Here is a 14685-nt window from a genome sequence, read left to right as displayed (position 1 = left end):
AGGCCAGCCTGGGCTCCATAGTGAGGCCAAGGCCAGCCTGAACTGCATAGTGAGACCCCGTCTCAAAAAACCAGAATTACAATAATAACAAAAATAAAACTATCCTTGTCATCCCCTGGTCCAGTTTATAAGCACCACAGTAATACATGCTACTAAATCCTAGTGTGCTGGTCCTCTGACGCTACCTGTGTGACGTTAGACAAAATACTTAACCTTTCGAGCTTGGATTACCTTATCTATAAAATGAAACAGTACTACTTTATAAGAGAACTGGTTTAAAAAGTGCTTAGGATGGGCGTGGCGTGCTGAATACCCCAGAGTTTAGTATTGTGAATGACCAATAAAGTATTTTATCGGTTACATTGAATCCCCATTAAAGTCAGTTAACACCCTAAGCAACTCATCTCCATATAAAAGATACTGCGATTTTGAACTGTGTGACGTATTTGAGATGATTGGATTAGGGATGGAACCGCGGCCCGCTGTCTTCGCTTCCAGGCAGGCCTTTTCTGTCCGAGAGCTGAAGGAAGGACGCTTGCCTGTGACCCCGGCTTCTGTGCCTGCGTTTCCCACTGGTGCGGCTTCCGCCGGCGGGGGCCACGTTCCTGACCTTGGCCCTCACAGCCCCCCTGGTCGGCGCCTCTGCCCTGCCCGGCTGTGGCTCGGACAGCGCGGGTCTCACTTCGGCCCCTCCCGCCAGCGCCTCGCTCCCGTGCTGCTCGGACCCCGTGCGCCTGGAGAGCCCCAGCCTGCGCCTTCCAATCGCACAGGCCGGGGACTCTTCCCTCCGGCCTCGGTCCTCTGTCAGGGCTGCCGCGCTGCACAGCTGCTGTGTCTCCTCTCCTCCCTTTGCCGTGAGTGTCTGAATCTGCTCGCGCAGACGCATCCCTGAGGCCGAGCGGGGCCTGGAGGACCAGGGGAGAGAACAGAGATTAGAAAACGACTGGAAAGTTGCGGGACGAGCGTTGAGGGCTTGGAAAGGGCGAACACAGCGAGAGGGAACGGTTGGAGCCAGATGATTGGCCGAAGAGCTCACGCTTTCTAGGGCTTGTCCAGTGCTTTTGTATGGTTTGAATTTTTTCTTGCAAGTGTTCTGGCTCATCCAGAGTTGTGTCTGAGCTCCGAAATCAGCGTTGAGGGTAAGTAAAAACAGGACTAATAATAAAAGCCGCACTTACACCCGCTCAGGAGTTTTTATATGGACTGTTCTGCTCACTTCGCTGAGGGCGGTGTAGGCTTCTAACTAGATTCACAAGAGGAAGAATTAGCTTTTCGGTTTTTTGGCTCAGAGGAGGCCAAGGTGCAGCTTTGCTCAGCCGTCCGAGTCCTGCGTCGTCCGACCCCGGCGCCTCCCACACCGCAGGCCCTCGCCCCAGCGAGAGCAAAGCCGCGTCCCTGAGGCGCGTGTGGCAGGGTGGTGCCACGTGTGCCCTGGCTCAGGACTGGGCCCTGTGTCTGTCTCCGGTAAAAATCAGTGCTGACATCGCCAAGGCAGCCCGTAACAGGAAGGTCTGGGGGTGACAGGGAAGCTGAGCATGGGGGGCGACCTGTGCCTCAATCGCCAAAGCCCGCCAAGAGCAACCAAGAGACAGAAACGGGCCATCAACACAGTGGGAGCGGGAGCTTTTGAGAAGATCGTCAACACTGCCCAACAGGTGAGGCCTGGTGTGTAGCCAGAGAACTTTCTGGAACCTCAAGGAGACCCTGGGCACTGCCCGGTGGGCGGGCTGCAGTGTGACAGCCACCACCCTCGGGCCATCACAGACGGGGCAGCCACCAGGGAGCAGAGGAAGACATTTCAGTGCAGGATCATCTGACAAAAGAGGAAAAGAGAGGAAGGAAAAAGGGAGGAGGAGGGAGACAGGAGACAGAGGAAAGGACAGGTTGAGCAGTGTGGTGAGCCTCATCACTTTCAGAAGGAAGGGACGTGTGGGAGGAGAGTTTGAAGGAATGCTTAAATGTATGAGCTTGAATAAGTCAACCAAGAAAGTAGCCAGGGCCTGGCTTCTTCCGCCAAGAGCTGATCAGCCTCTGACTGGGACGGCAGGGACTCGGCTGTCGGTGCTTCCCTCTGCAGTCTCGCCTGGGCGGCTGTGGGTCCGTGTTTCCACTCCTTGAGCTGTGCCGCTGGCCCGGCCCCATGCTGCAGCCGCGTGGTAGGTGATGTCACACGCGACACCTCTGGTGAGAAACAAACAACCAGGATGTGTGCGCCACAGGGCCAGAGCTCGGGCCGCACCTCGCACTCTGCGGGGCGGTCCCTGGACCAGCGGCGGCAGCGTCCCTGGGACACGGGTCAGAAGTGCAGAACCTGGGTCTCACCCCCCAACAGCCGAATGAGAAAACTCGTTTTAAAAGGATTCCTAGTTTATTACAGTGTGAGAAAAGCTGCCTTGAGCTTTGGCAAGGGGGCCTCGTGCTAGGGAGGGCTGGGTAAGGGTTCGTGTGCTTTTTTTTTGGCACCAAGAATCGAACTCAGGAACTCACACTGAGCTAAATTCCCGGCTCTTCCCTGTGCTTCTGGGAAACAAGTCCTGGTGGGGTTGAACGCATTCAGCCGCTAGGCAGCCCCAGCAGCACACCCCGCGCCCCGAGCTGTTTCTGGGTCAGCAGCAGTGGTGCTGTTTCACGTGCACACCTCCCAAGGCCCCTGCTGCTGGGTTGGGAGTGTGGTATGAACCTTGCTGTATAACGACCTTAAAAATATAGGCTCACCTCTCTTAAAAGTATTATGAGGTTGTTTCTTGTTGCTGGGCTTTAGGTATACTTTATATAAATAAAATCCTCCTTTTTTTTTTTTTTCCTTGTCTTTTTGAGACAGGGTCTCGCTGTGCAGTTCGGGCTGGCCTTGAGCTCACTTTGTAGCCCAGGCTGGTCTCGAACTTGCAACAGTCTCCTGCCTCAGCCTCCCGAGTGCTGGGATTACAGGCGTGCGCCACCATGCCCGGCTCCAAAATCCTCCCATTTAAAGGGTAGATTTTATAAGTTTACCTACCTAGAGTTGTAAAATCACCCCCACAGTCACGGTAGGGAACAATTCAATTACTTTTAACATTTTATTCCATTGTCAGTTCTCCATTTTACTAGCATGTAGTACTGTAAAAAGTAAAACTTACTGTAACATCCATGCAGTCTGGGGGTAGGTTGTGGAAGGTTAAAAATCACAATTCTCTCATTATAATGCACAACAGTGACAAGCACTTTTCAAACAGGTGCCTAGAAGTTCGTCATTTAAGGTATAAGTCTAAATTTTCTTGCAGCAAATAGAGTAAATATCCATGAAACCACTGTCACAAATACTTTAAAAGCCACGGAGAGCCTACGTGTCCCTGAGGACCGGAAGTGGGTATATTCCAGTCTAGCTTTCAAAAGTGGCAAAAAGTAGATTCCGGAGAGTGTTCCAGAGCAAATTATTAAATGACTTGTTTATTTGGAATTACTGTAGAACATAGTGCTCCAAGACCCTGCAGGCTTCTCTAAACTAATGCCATTTTTGGAGATACAAGTGAGCTAGTAGATCACAGGTAGAGTCTTTGAGTCAGGTATTGGCATAGTCTCCCATAACTTGCAAATGAGATCTTGGAAGTTCACCACATTCTTAGCAAAGGGTCTATTATTAGTTGTGGATTTGGTACTGAATGTAAATAGGCTGATGGGTGCATTAAACCATCATGGTCTGTCCTGTAGTCTAGTAGTGGAGATACCTAGCGAGCAATAGAATGAAAAGATGATTCTGGTTGCTGGGTGGAGGATGGGTCTGAGGAGGCAACAAAAGTGAGACAGATGAAGATTATTACGCTCACCCAGAACTTGAAGATGACGGTGTCTTGGATTGGAATGGGCAGTGGGTTCGTCAGGGCTCACTAGAGTAACATTTAATATAATAATAATTACATGTATGTGTGTGTATACACGATTTACAAGGTAGCCTTACAGTGGCACCTCCAGGGTCAGATGTGGAAGAGTGCGCAGGGCTGTCGTGTGCTTGAGAGCCGAACAAAGCAGCACGACCTGGAGCTCACTGCAGGGTCCTGTTGGTAGTGGAAGGGTCCACGTTAGAAGGCTGAGAGGTCTGAGCTGGCAGCCTGAGGGTCTGTGCCGGGAACCTGCTGGTGGACGTCCCAAGGCAGTGGGGAAGACTGGAGCTCCTCTGAAGAAATCAAAGCAGAGCTTCCTTTTCTATTCCCCTTTTCATTCTGTTCAGACCAGGAGACTGTTAGCTGGTGCCGCTCACCCCCAGGGTGGGTCGTCTGTCTTCAGTAAGTCAGCACACCCAGAGCTCTGCTAACCCAGTCAGCTGGGCACCTCGTACTCCAGCTGACACAGCGGCGAACTATTAGAGAGGCAAAACTCAGGTACTTGGGGTATAATTTGGAGGTAGACCTGAGAGGACACTGCCAGTAAGGGTGAGGGGTGAGAGTAGGTGAGAGGTCAAGGGCGACTTCCAGGATCCTGACTTGAGCACTTAGCTCGGCTGTGGAGCATTTCCGGATGATCTCATTTCTGTTCCAAGTCAGTAGCAGTGGCTTGGATGAACGTACAGTGAAGATAGGAATCTAACGAGGTAGATAATATGAAGCGGATTAACAATTTAAAAGATACCGTAAGACTTGAGGTAAAATTCACAGAAATAAATGGAGTGCTGCACTTAGCTTTAAAAATATATAATACACAGCTGGGCGTGGTGGCGCACACCTATAATCCCAGCACTTGCGAGGCTGAGGCAGGAAGATCGTTGCGAGTTTGAGACCAGCCTGGGCTTTAAGGTGAGCTCAAGGCCAGCCTGAACTGCATAGCAAGACCCTGTCTCAAGAAGACAGAATAAAAAAAAAATATATATATATATATATATGGAGAGAGACAATATATACACACAGGATCAAACCAGGCAGACTTAGCCTAGTAGCAGTTTACTCTAGAAGTTCAAAAAGAATAAAAAGTGTGATATGACTGCCATAAAAATGACCCCGAAATAGGTTGCCTTTAAAGAAGTATGATGTCCGGTTTAGGGAATTAAAAGTCCGATCATGCTTTGCACTGTTTGGACAAAAACTGATGCAGTGGCTGAGCGAGTTTCCCATCGTTGGAACAGAATACCCAGTGCCCACGGCTTAAAGGAAAGGTTTATCCTGGCTCCCAGTGGAAGTGCAGGCTCGGCTGATCCCAGGGCCGACACAGGACGGCAGAGGGGCACTGCAGAGTAAGCGGCATGCGCCCGGAAGCAGGTGGAGAAGGAGGAGCCTGGGACGAGAATGTACCCTCTGGTCGCGCCCAGTCCAGGGCCCAGCAGCACATTCGGCTCCTAAACTCCTCAGCGGGGGAATCCACTAGTGAGTGTGGCGCCCCATGGCCCGGTCGACTCCCCAAATAATGAGGCTTTGAGGGCACTGTGGATCTTAACCGGTGTGTAGCGCTGAGCTCACCTCAGCGCACTGTCCTTGTAAAGGGTTGTTGAACAGCCGGACCTTGAGATGGAGACAGCGCAGCCCTCTTCTGCCAGAGAACGAGCAGCTGAAAGAGTAGAGGATTTCGGTCAAAGAGCACAGCCCTACAGTGAGCACCATTAGAAGGTTGGTCAGATAGAAGGGAGGTCAGATTTTAGATAGGTTCAAGGAAGTCCGGAAGTTCCAGTGAAGACCCAGGGGTTGAAACAGAAGGGCTTGCTGAATGCATTCCCTGTCAAGAGGCATTTTGCAGGTCTGGGTGTGTGTGCATTGGTATGGAACACAGAGGTCTCCCGTCCCGGGTGAAGAACCGGACAAGTTCATCTGCGAAAATCTCCCTCATGTAGAAGTCCAGAGTTCTAAATTGCTAACTGGCATCTTCTCGGGAGACATAAAGCTCTTAGGGTGTCTCTGTACCGCATTTTACGAAGTGTTGACACAAGGGTTCCTGAAAGTTCCGACCACGTTCTTCACGGTTCTGACTCCCGCCACCCCTTCCCCAGAGCCCGTGTTCAGTGACAGGGTGCGCTTGTCCAGGCTGGACACAACTCTGAAATAGTCAGCGCCTCCCAACCCAGCTACCATGTAAGCATGCTTTTTCCAGCAACCCATTTTGGCCTCCGCCCTATTAACACTACGCCCAGTGGTTGGCAGTGAGGAAGCTTAAATGATGCTCAGATGAAATAGAAAAAGTAATCACTCGGATTCCTCGTTGTTAGCACAAGAATACCAGCTCATGTTTCTCTTCTGCGGAGCCGTAATTATATGTTCAGATAGCTGTTTGGGCCAACGGAGACATCATTAGGCTAAAAACAGAAGCTTTCAAATAAATCGTCAGTTACTCCTCTTCAGTCTTTCTTTTAGATGTCGTGTTTTCAGCCACCTCTGACTTGATTTTCTTAAACCGTTCTAGGATCTATTAGAGTCAGTTAGACAACAGATTGCTTCTTTCAGAGAATCTAAACGAAGAGATATACTGCTCTAAATTTTAATCTTATTCCCACCAGATTCTGCTGTGGTCTCAGATACACTTGGAACTTTGCATACAAACTTTGCTTCTTAGAGAGCTGCCAGAGAACGGCTTTCTCTGAGTTTTGGGAGGGGAAATCTGTTTGGGGAGGGATGCAGAGAGTCTCCAGAGATTGGGTGGTGAAAGGCAAGGCTGTGGGACAGTCAGTCTGCTGGTTTCTGTGTCTTCTGTAGGGTGTGATGTTAGCTCCCTTAAACATGGGAGCAGGAGGGCTGTTTCCATCGCTGTAGGAGCACCTCACTCTGCCCTATTTAAGTGTGGGAAAGAAGACAGAGGAGCAGCTTGCTGAAATCTTCCTTAATTAACACTTCTTGTGCTTGAGAAAGGAACGGGGCTGACAGGAGTCCAGGCAGAAATTCCTCGCCTCTCTGCTGAGGTTCACAGGCCCACTGAGGGTCATCTACAGAGAGATCCAACCCACAGAAGGTTTAAGGAGGTAACCATGTCGAGAAACCCTTGGTTCCAGGGGCCGCTAGCTGAGGGGACACTACAGACATCTCCAGACTGTTTCTATAGGAATTCTCAGTTTCTCCCGAGTTCAGGGCCCTTGCTAAATCATTATGTGGCTGCTGGTAATTAGCCCCTCCTGCTAGGACTAGGATTAGCCTTCGCAAGGTCACGTTCTGTATTGCCCTTGGGTCTAAGGGAGTATCTCCCGCCCCTCTGGTCAGTCCCACCAGAGCACACGGTGCCTCCCGAGCAGCACGTGGGAGGGTCCTAGGGTCGCCATCCTGCGCCCACCAGGAAGCTTGCTGTGGCAGTTCTGTGCCTCTGCGCCCAGAGAACAGCGAGAGAAACAGTGCTTGCTTCTTCAACAAAGGTATTGTTTATCTTGCAAGGTAGAGAAAAACCAAGCTGCACTGGTGCTGTGTCGTCTTCTCTGACAGAGCATACCAAATCATGTTCTATTACAAACCTCAGAGCCTCTGCGTTAGTGAATAAACGCGTACTCTCTGTTGCTTGTGTCCCTCAGCTCGAGTAGAGCATAAGGACTTGCTCTCTTAATCACCCTCCTCACTTGGGGATCCTAGCTAAATAAGTGTGTATCTGAATGCATGTTCTGTTTTTTGGTTTTTTTTTGGTTTTTCTCTGGTACCGGGAACCGAACTCACAACCTTGCGCTTGCCAGGCAGGCGCTTTTGCCGCTGAGCTAAATCCCCAGCCCTTGAATGCATGTTCTGAATAAACGTAATCAACCTAAAATCCCCTCTGCTGGCAGGGATGGTTTGACCTTCACCCGGTGCTGGGTTTTCTGTTCTCTCCCAGTGTTTGCTTTGTCTCCTCGGAGCTCTGTTCCTCTTCTTTCTGTTCTCTGGCCGGTTTCTGGCCGCCCCTCTGTTCCGCCGTGGCCATTCTGAACTCCCGGCTTGTCTGCCCAGAGCTGCACCACACACAGGAGAGTCAAGCGTTGTAGGACCGGGGGAGCTCGGAGCAGTCGTTCTGCCCAGGCCAGGGAAGCCCCGGGGTGGTGAGAGCTGCGGGTTGCAGGTGTGTGTTGGGGCGGTTGGAGCGGGCAGCCTACGTCCAGAACCCTGAGAACCGCAAGCTGGGCCAAGTGCTTCTCTACAGCGCTTGCTAGGAAAATAATTGCCTTTAATTGCTCAAGCTTGGAATCAGTTGCCGTGAGGTAGTTTTTGTCCTAGGGATATATGTTTTTCTCCTCCAGGAAGTGAGTGGTTTCACTTGGAAGCTGTAATATTTTTTCTTTTTAGTAGAAAGTCTTTATTTGCAGTTATCATGTGTGTTTCAACCCAGTGATTCAGAAATAATCCATGTGATCTCCCACATCATTCTAACTGTGCTTTTTCTTTAGAAGGGTTTGATAGTGAGCCAGATGCATTAAAACAAAAACATGAGTTCATCACTGAAAAAAAATCTTTTCACCGTACACAGTTGTCCAAATTTTCTCCACTGGTTAAAAAAGTGTGATTAATCTAGGAGGAGCCAGGTGCAAAAGAGCGACTAGATTAGTGCTACAGTGTCTAGGCTGAGATGTAGCAGTGGAGGGGTCTATTACATGATGTGGTTCGTGTCTTTTTGTTAAAGGTGAGGGGTCTAGAGATGGAAGATAAGCAAGCTGCTCGAAGTCACACGGTCCCTCCCCTAGGGTTACTGTGAGCTTTACCTTCAGTCCTTGCTTTCGCATCTGGAAATAGCAAGAGTCTATGTACCACAGCTACAAAAGCGTCCTTTCATTGTGTGGTCTTCAAGTCGTTTTCACTGAAATGCTCCCAGACAACTACTTCATCTTTGAACTACAGAGAAGACTTGAGCTGCTATAGTTACTCAGTTTGTAATGAGTACTTTATTGAAGCTCTCAGAGCAGGGTGACTAATAGATTCCACATTTCGTATACTATTAACTGTATAAATAGACCTTTGCCTTTCAAAAATGCAAGACCAGAAGACACTGTTTCCTAGTTACTGTTACAGGATTTATTTTCTTTACTCTAGGATCCTTTTGACTTCAGTGACATTGCTGTCTATATATTCAATAAACCTTCTATTGATCTGCTCTAAGGAAACAGGTAAGCTGAGAAGGTGTCTAATTTTATTAAAGCCCGGGCGAATGATGTTCATACTGATTTTGTGACTAGATGATGTTCTGTCTGTCCAGCTTGATGATTAAAAAGGAAGACTGACTTTGACCTACAGTAACTGGGAGACTCGCCGTGGTATTTACCTAAAAAAACGGGCAGCAGCGTTTAAATTAAATCCACATGGACCGTGAGGAAATAGTGTCATTGGAAGTGAACATCAGTTGTGCTTGTTTTTCTAGTTTAAGATGACTTCATTTTAAAGCTTAAAAGCTTTCAGCTTTTCCTTAGGTCTTTGTAAGTCCTAAATAAATACCCCATGTTAATCATATCATAACCTCCCAAGGTTTTAAAAGTAAGCAGACTTTTGATTCTTTTTTGTGCATATTCCAAGGAGAAAATGCTACTCTTGAGGGTGTGTGGGAGTAGTGACTCACCAAGGACTTAAGTTCCCTGGGCAGTGTAATACCTGAAGTGCTTATTTTCTATTCCTGGGACTCTGGACTATGTTTGTAGTACTCTGACTTTTACATTAGCTAAAACCACACTGGCCAGCTATTAGTGTATACAGATGGCTGGAACATTTTGTAATAAATTCAGGATCTAGCCATTGTCTACTTTAAACACCAGTCATAGGAGAGATTAAACAAAGGTTTAATTATAACTTGGCCCGTATTGCTTTCTGTGAACCTTTCTGAAAACATGAGCTAAACTGTTGTAAAGAAATACCAGCACTGAGGTTTTGTTTTTAATGAATGGTTTAATTTTAGGCTTTATTGAGATGAGCTGGTTGACCACTTTAGAATTTTGCCATAATCAAATTACTTGTTGGGCAAATTTATCTGCTGTTTCCTTTTGGGAGTTGCATATTTTTGAGCTGAATTTTACAAATAATCAGAATTCCTGTGTGGTGACAATTAGATGTTTCTAGTGTTTTAGGACAAAAGGGATTGCTAGGATAGTATGAAGAGAATCGTTTGTCAGCCTCATCAGTTCAGGTAATTTATTCAGCAGGAGACTTTTTTGTCTCAAACATCAGGATCTTCTTATTTTTTATTATTATTATTTTTTTAGGATCTTTTTAAAATCAAATCTTTTTCAGTGGTACACACCAAATTTGAGAAAAAGATCAGGGTGGGAATTCCAAATCCATACCCTCAACCCCAAGGTAGAGATAGTTAAAAATAAGCCTTATGACCCAATAGTTCAGTTGTCATGCTTTTGTAGCCAGTATGAAAAAGGAGAAACAATAGTCATGTGTGACATTTTAAAATGTCAGGAGAGGTGTCTTAAATGGCAGTGCCTTAACTCTTGCAAACCAAGATGGCTGATCTACCTGAACTTGAGGAAGACATCAGGTAATGTAGCGGGTGGTCAGCAGAGTGAAAGGTGGGCTGTTTGTACTTCAGAGCCTTGCAGTTTCTTGCATCCTCAAATTTCGTTTTTAAATAGGCTGCATGGTTTATGAGAAGCTGGGAGAACAAGTCTTTGGCACTACAGGGAAGCTGGTGATCTTCGGAGCCACCGCTCTGCAGAATATCGGAGGTAAAAAGAACGACCTTTTCTATACTAAATTTTAGCATGCTTTTCTATATCTAATGTTACTCTCTTTTCTAATTCTGGTGGTTGAGTGTCCATGTAAAATTTAGTATAATTCAAATAGTAACCGTCTTGTTGCTAAAACAGAAACTGGGAGATAGAGCATAGATAACTGTCACTTACTTAAGGGGAAATACACTGCGGGGATAGCTGAAGCCACCTCTGTCTTATTGAAGGTTAGTCTAAGGTTAGAAGACCTTTCATATAGCTTGCAACTCTGCGGCTTAGTATCATCTTTCTAAAAAGGTTCTCATTTTCCTGCAGCAATGCTGAGCTACCTCTTCATCGTAAAAAATGAACTACCCTCCGCCATCAATTTTCTAATGGGAGAGGATGAGAAATTTTCGTAAGTTATAGACTTTTTTTGTGTGATATAACCATAATGTTTTAGTGTAAATGCAGGCTAGCCAATGTTTTTGTCTGATGAAAATTGCAGAAACAAAGTATTTTTGTTTGTTGTTTTAAGGGAGTCATTTGAATATGAGCATTTAAAAGGTAGGCTCATCAGACATACTGGGAACAAGATACTTCACTTTCCCAAGGGCCTGAAATCTCTATCTAGTTTCTGTGGAATAGAACAGACATAGAGTTTTTGGTTTTTTTTTTTTTTTTTTTTTTTTTAAACATAGAAGTAGAACACATTTTAAAAAATGAAGACCCCAGCCTCTTTCTTCTTAAAGAGGGTTTACGGCATTTGGGGACCACACTTTGTATGAGCCAAGCCCATTAAGGTGTCGCTCGCCGTGGAAAATGCTGCCAGCTCCGCTTGGCACTTATGTGTGGGCTCTGTCTTGTTTAACAGTTCTTGTCAGTGTCAGTTTCTCTGTTTTCCTTCAAGGGAAAAGCGCAGAAACCAGAGTTCCTAGCGTCCTCGCTTTGGGATTCAAGGTCAGATGCACGGGATCAGGGGGAACGAAATGCCCACCCGTGGGGACTCGATTCCTCTGATAGGAGCCAAGCAAAACGAAAAGGAGCTTTCTTTTTCAATAATTGATAAGACAAGCTGTAATCTGACGGAATGCAGTGTATACATTCAGCTTTGAAACCACGTAAATAATTCAAAGGAATGCCACATTTAGCCAGTGGGAGAGGGGGAAGAAACAGTACCCCTGCTTCCATTACGCAGGCCCGAAGCGGTAGTAGAGGGACAGTGGTTGGGTCAGAGTGTCTGGATAAAACCTGCGTAATGACCAAACATTTGATGGTAATACTGGTGATCAGAGTTCACTAAAATACGTCATGCAGTTTTACATTTGAAGGGGGAAATGTCACTTTCTAAACAAAAGCTATAACCTAGCTGACTCCCTGCCTTTCAGGGCCTGGTATGTGGACGGCCGACTTCTGGTGGTGGTGGTGACCTTTGGCATAATTCTGCCTCTGTGTCTCTTGAAGAATTTAGGTAAAGCGCGATCTTGACTTTCTCGTAGTGTTTCCAGTGTCCCGGTGCATCAGAAACCTAATAAAAATGAACAGTTTTGCCTTCTGCTTCCACTTGTAGGGTAATAATTAAGTAACTCATAAATTGCAAGTATTAATCAGACCCAGCATTACTGTCAGATGTAATCCCAGCTAATTGGAAGGTCCAAGCAGGAGGATCACAGGTCGAAGCTAGCCCGGGAAAATAAGCACATGACCCTGTCTCAAAATACGAATGAAAATAAAAAGGGGTGGAATGTGGCTCATGGCGGTGTTCTTGCCTGACGTGCATGAAGCCCTGAGTTCCGTCCTCAGGCTGCAAACAGACAAAACTGAAGAAAACAAAATCAGTGCTGGTCTGTCTGTGATCTCCTGAGTAGTCCCACTCCGCAGCTGGAAGGGCTGAGGAGAGGTCCTGAGGCCAGGGCAGATACTGCAGTCTCCAGCAGCACAGCTCACAGGCTGCTCTAAAACAAGTCCAGAGGGCTGGGGTTATAGCTCAGTGGCATAAGCGCCTGCCTGGCAAGCGCAAGGTCCTGAGTTCGATCCCTGGTACCGCAAAAATAAATAAATAAATAAATAAAAATAAAACAAGTCCAGAAAGTGGAATTCTCCTCTGAGGTCTTAAATACTCTGATTATTTAGACAAATAGATTTTTAAATCTGATACCAAGCAAAGTCCCTTATGTTTATACCCAAAAGTGTATGAATCATTCAGATACAAATTTAGACTCCACCCAAGCTAAATGATCTTTCTCACCGAAGGGAGAGAGTGAAGCGTAAAGTTAAAAATGACAGATGATGTCCAAACCAAGTCACATCCATTTGGTTTTGACATTTGTTTCCTTGCTTTTATTTGAAGACTCGTGTGCCCCGTAGCTTTGGGAAGTTCACACATCAAGTCATGAGGCCAGGTTACCATCCAGCCATAAACGCCTGAGATGTACTCCCTTTAACTGTGACTTAATTCAAGGCAGAAGTATGGGTTAAGATCTTCCCAAAGTGATTATAAATGACAGGGTTTTCATTTTTGTTTCACTTTGGTTTGGTTTAGAAATGTAAGATTTTGATTGCTTCTGTGGAGTTTATAAGTAGATTTTTAAAAATTCCTTACTTTTGGACTCTGAGTCAGTATGTAGGCCTTATCCATATGCGTAGAAGTAGCTCTTGCCAGTTCTCAGAGAGGGCCCTTCCCAGGAGGCTGCAGGCCGTGCAGCAGGGCAGGAGCCCTCCCAGGCAATCCAAGGGGAGAGAGTGAAGATCCTCACATGCTCCGTTTATCTCTAGAAATTCACATCATCTGTTCCCTGCGTACTTGTCATCTGGGGAGGCAAGTATTACACCCGGCAGTCAGTTCCATCCAGAGGATCGGGGAGTAAATGGATTTGCCCATAAGGGTCCATTACAGTCCTTCAACACACAGACTTAGGGCCCCGCTGGGAGGCTCCCTTTCCCTGGACCCTGGGAATCTGCATCTCTAGTGTGCCGCAAAGCACTGAACTCGGCACGCTTAGTTCAATGCCCTCATTCAAAGCCCAAACAAAGTAGCACTGTCAAATAATGAATCTCAGCTGGCCATGGCGGCGCTTGCCTGTGATCCCAGCACGTTTGACGCAGGGGGACTGCAAGTTCTAGCCCAGCCAGGCCAACTTGGCGTCAAGACCCTGTCACAAAATAAAAAATACAAAATGGCCAGGTGTGGTGGCACACACCTGTAATCTCAGCACTCGGGAGGCTGAGGCAGGAGGATGATTGTGAGTTCGAGACCAGCCTGGGCTACAAAGTGAGATTAAGGCAAGCCTGAATTGTATAGCGAGACCCTGTCTCAAAAAAAGGCAAAAACAATGATGTAAAAATGGGGATATAGCTCAGTGTAGAGATGAGGATTTCAATCCACAGTACCACAAAATAAATAGATTAATAAGCAAAGACATAAATCTCATATACAGTGGCATGTATGCATATTATTAAAGTCCCAAACTATGCTTGAAGTAATGCACCAAAAAAGGAAAGTAATGAATGAAATAATAGCAATTAATTTTCTCCTTCTTAAAGGGTATCTTGGCTATACTAGTGGATTTTCCTTGAGCTGCATGGTTTTCTTCCTAATTGTGGTAAGTGCCAACTGCTTTGTCTTTGACATAGTACAATGCCATGCAATAATCATTTGTTATTTGGTTTTAATAAAATCTATGTTGTTTCTCTTGTATTTTTAATACCAGGTGATCTACAAGAAATTTCAAATTCCCTGCCCTCTTCCAGACGTAAATTCAACAGTAACTGCTAATTCAACAGATATTTGTACACCAAAATATGTCACCTTCAATTCCAAGGTTTGTGTTCCTACCCTTTAAAGGTAAAATGGGCGTTTTTATTAAGAGCAGTATATTTCTCCTGCTAGTAATTACACTGTTTTGAATGTATTCATTCTGGAAAGAACACACTGTAGGATTGCTTCTCTATTCCACAGTCCATTTGGAGAATATTGAAAAATACACAAGGGTTTTTTAGCAAGCTTGTGACAACCTTACGCATTTTCTGAAAATCTCAATAATTGTCTCAGTTCTTCCTGTGCTATGGAGAGTACTAGGCAATGCTTTAAAAACAGATTAATAGGGGCTGGGGATTTAGCTCAGCGGCAAAGCGCCTGCCTGGCAAGC

At 46.3% G+C, this 14685-nt stretch overlaps 1 protein-coding gene across 3 annotated transcripts in view; it reads left to right on the top strand.

Moving 5' to 3' along the window:
* Nucleotides 1-14685, top strand: part of Slc38a1 (solute carrier family 38, member 1) — a 75617-nt gene that overhangs the window by 32265 nt on the left and 28667 nt on the right. For all 3 annotated transcript variants that reach the window (XR_001231494.1, XM_005406597.2, XM_013505700.1), the window contains exons 6-11: nucleotides 8928-9001; nucleotides 10463-10555; nucleotides 10874-10955; nucleotides 11926-12008; nucleotides 14081-14139; nucleotides 14248-14358. Coding sequence is in view for 2 of the 3 variants with exons in the window: in XM_005406597.2 (XP_005406654.1) it covers nucleotides 8928-9001; nucleotides 10463-10555; nucleotides 10874-10955; nucleotides 11926-12008; nucleotides 14081-14139; nucleotides 14248-14358 (502 nt within the window). In the remaining variant the exon portion in view is untranslated. The remainder of the gene's footprint in view (nucleotides 1-8927; nucleotides 9002-10462; nucleotides 10556-10873; nucleotides 10956-11925; nucleotides 12009-14080; nucleotides 14140-14247; nucleotides 14359-14685) is intronic.

This window comes from Chinchilla lanigera, unplaced genomic scaffold (assembly GCF_000276665.1).
Source record: "Chinchilla lanigera isolate Chin_1 unplaced genomic scaffold, ChiLan1.0 scaffold00099, whole genome shotgun sequence".
Taxonomy (NCBI): Eukaryota; Metazoa; Chordata; class Mammalia; order Rodentia; family Chinchillidae; genus Chinchilla; species Chinchilla lanigera.
This window is presented reverse-complemented; position numbering and strand designations above follow the sequence as displayed.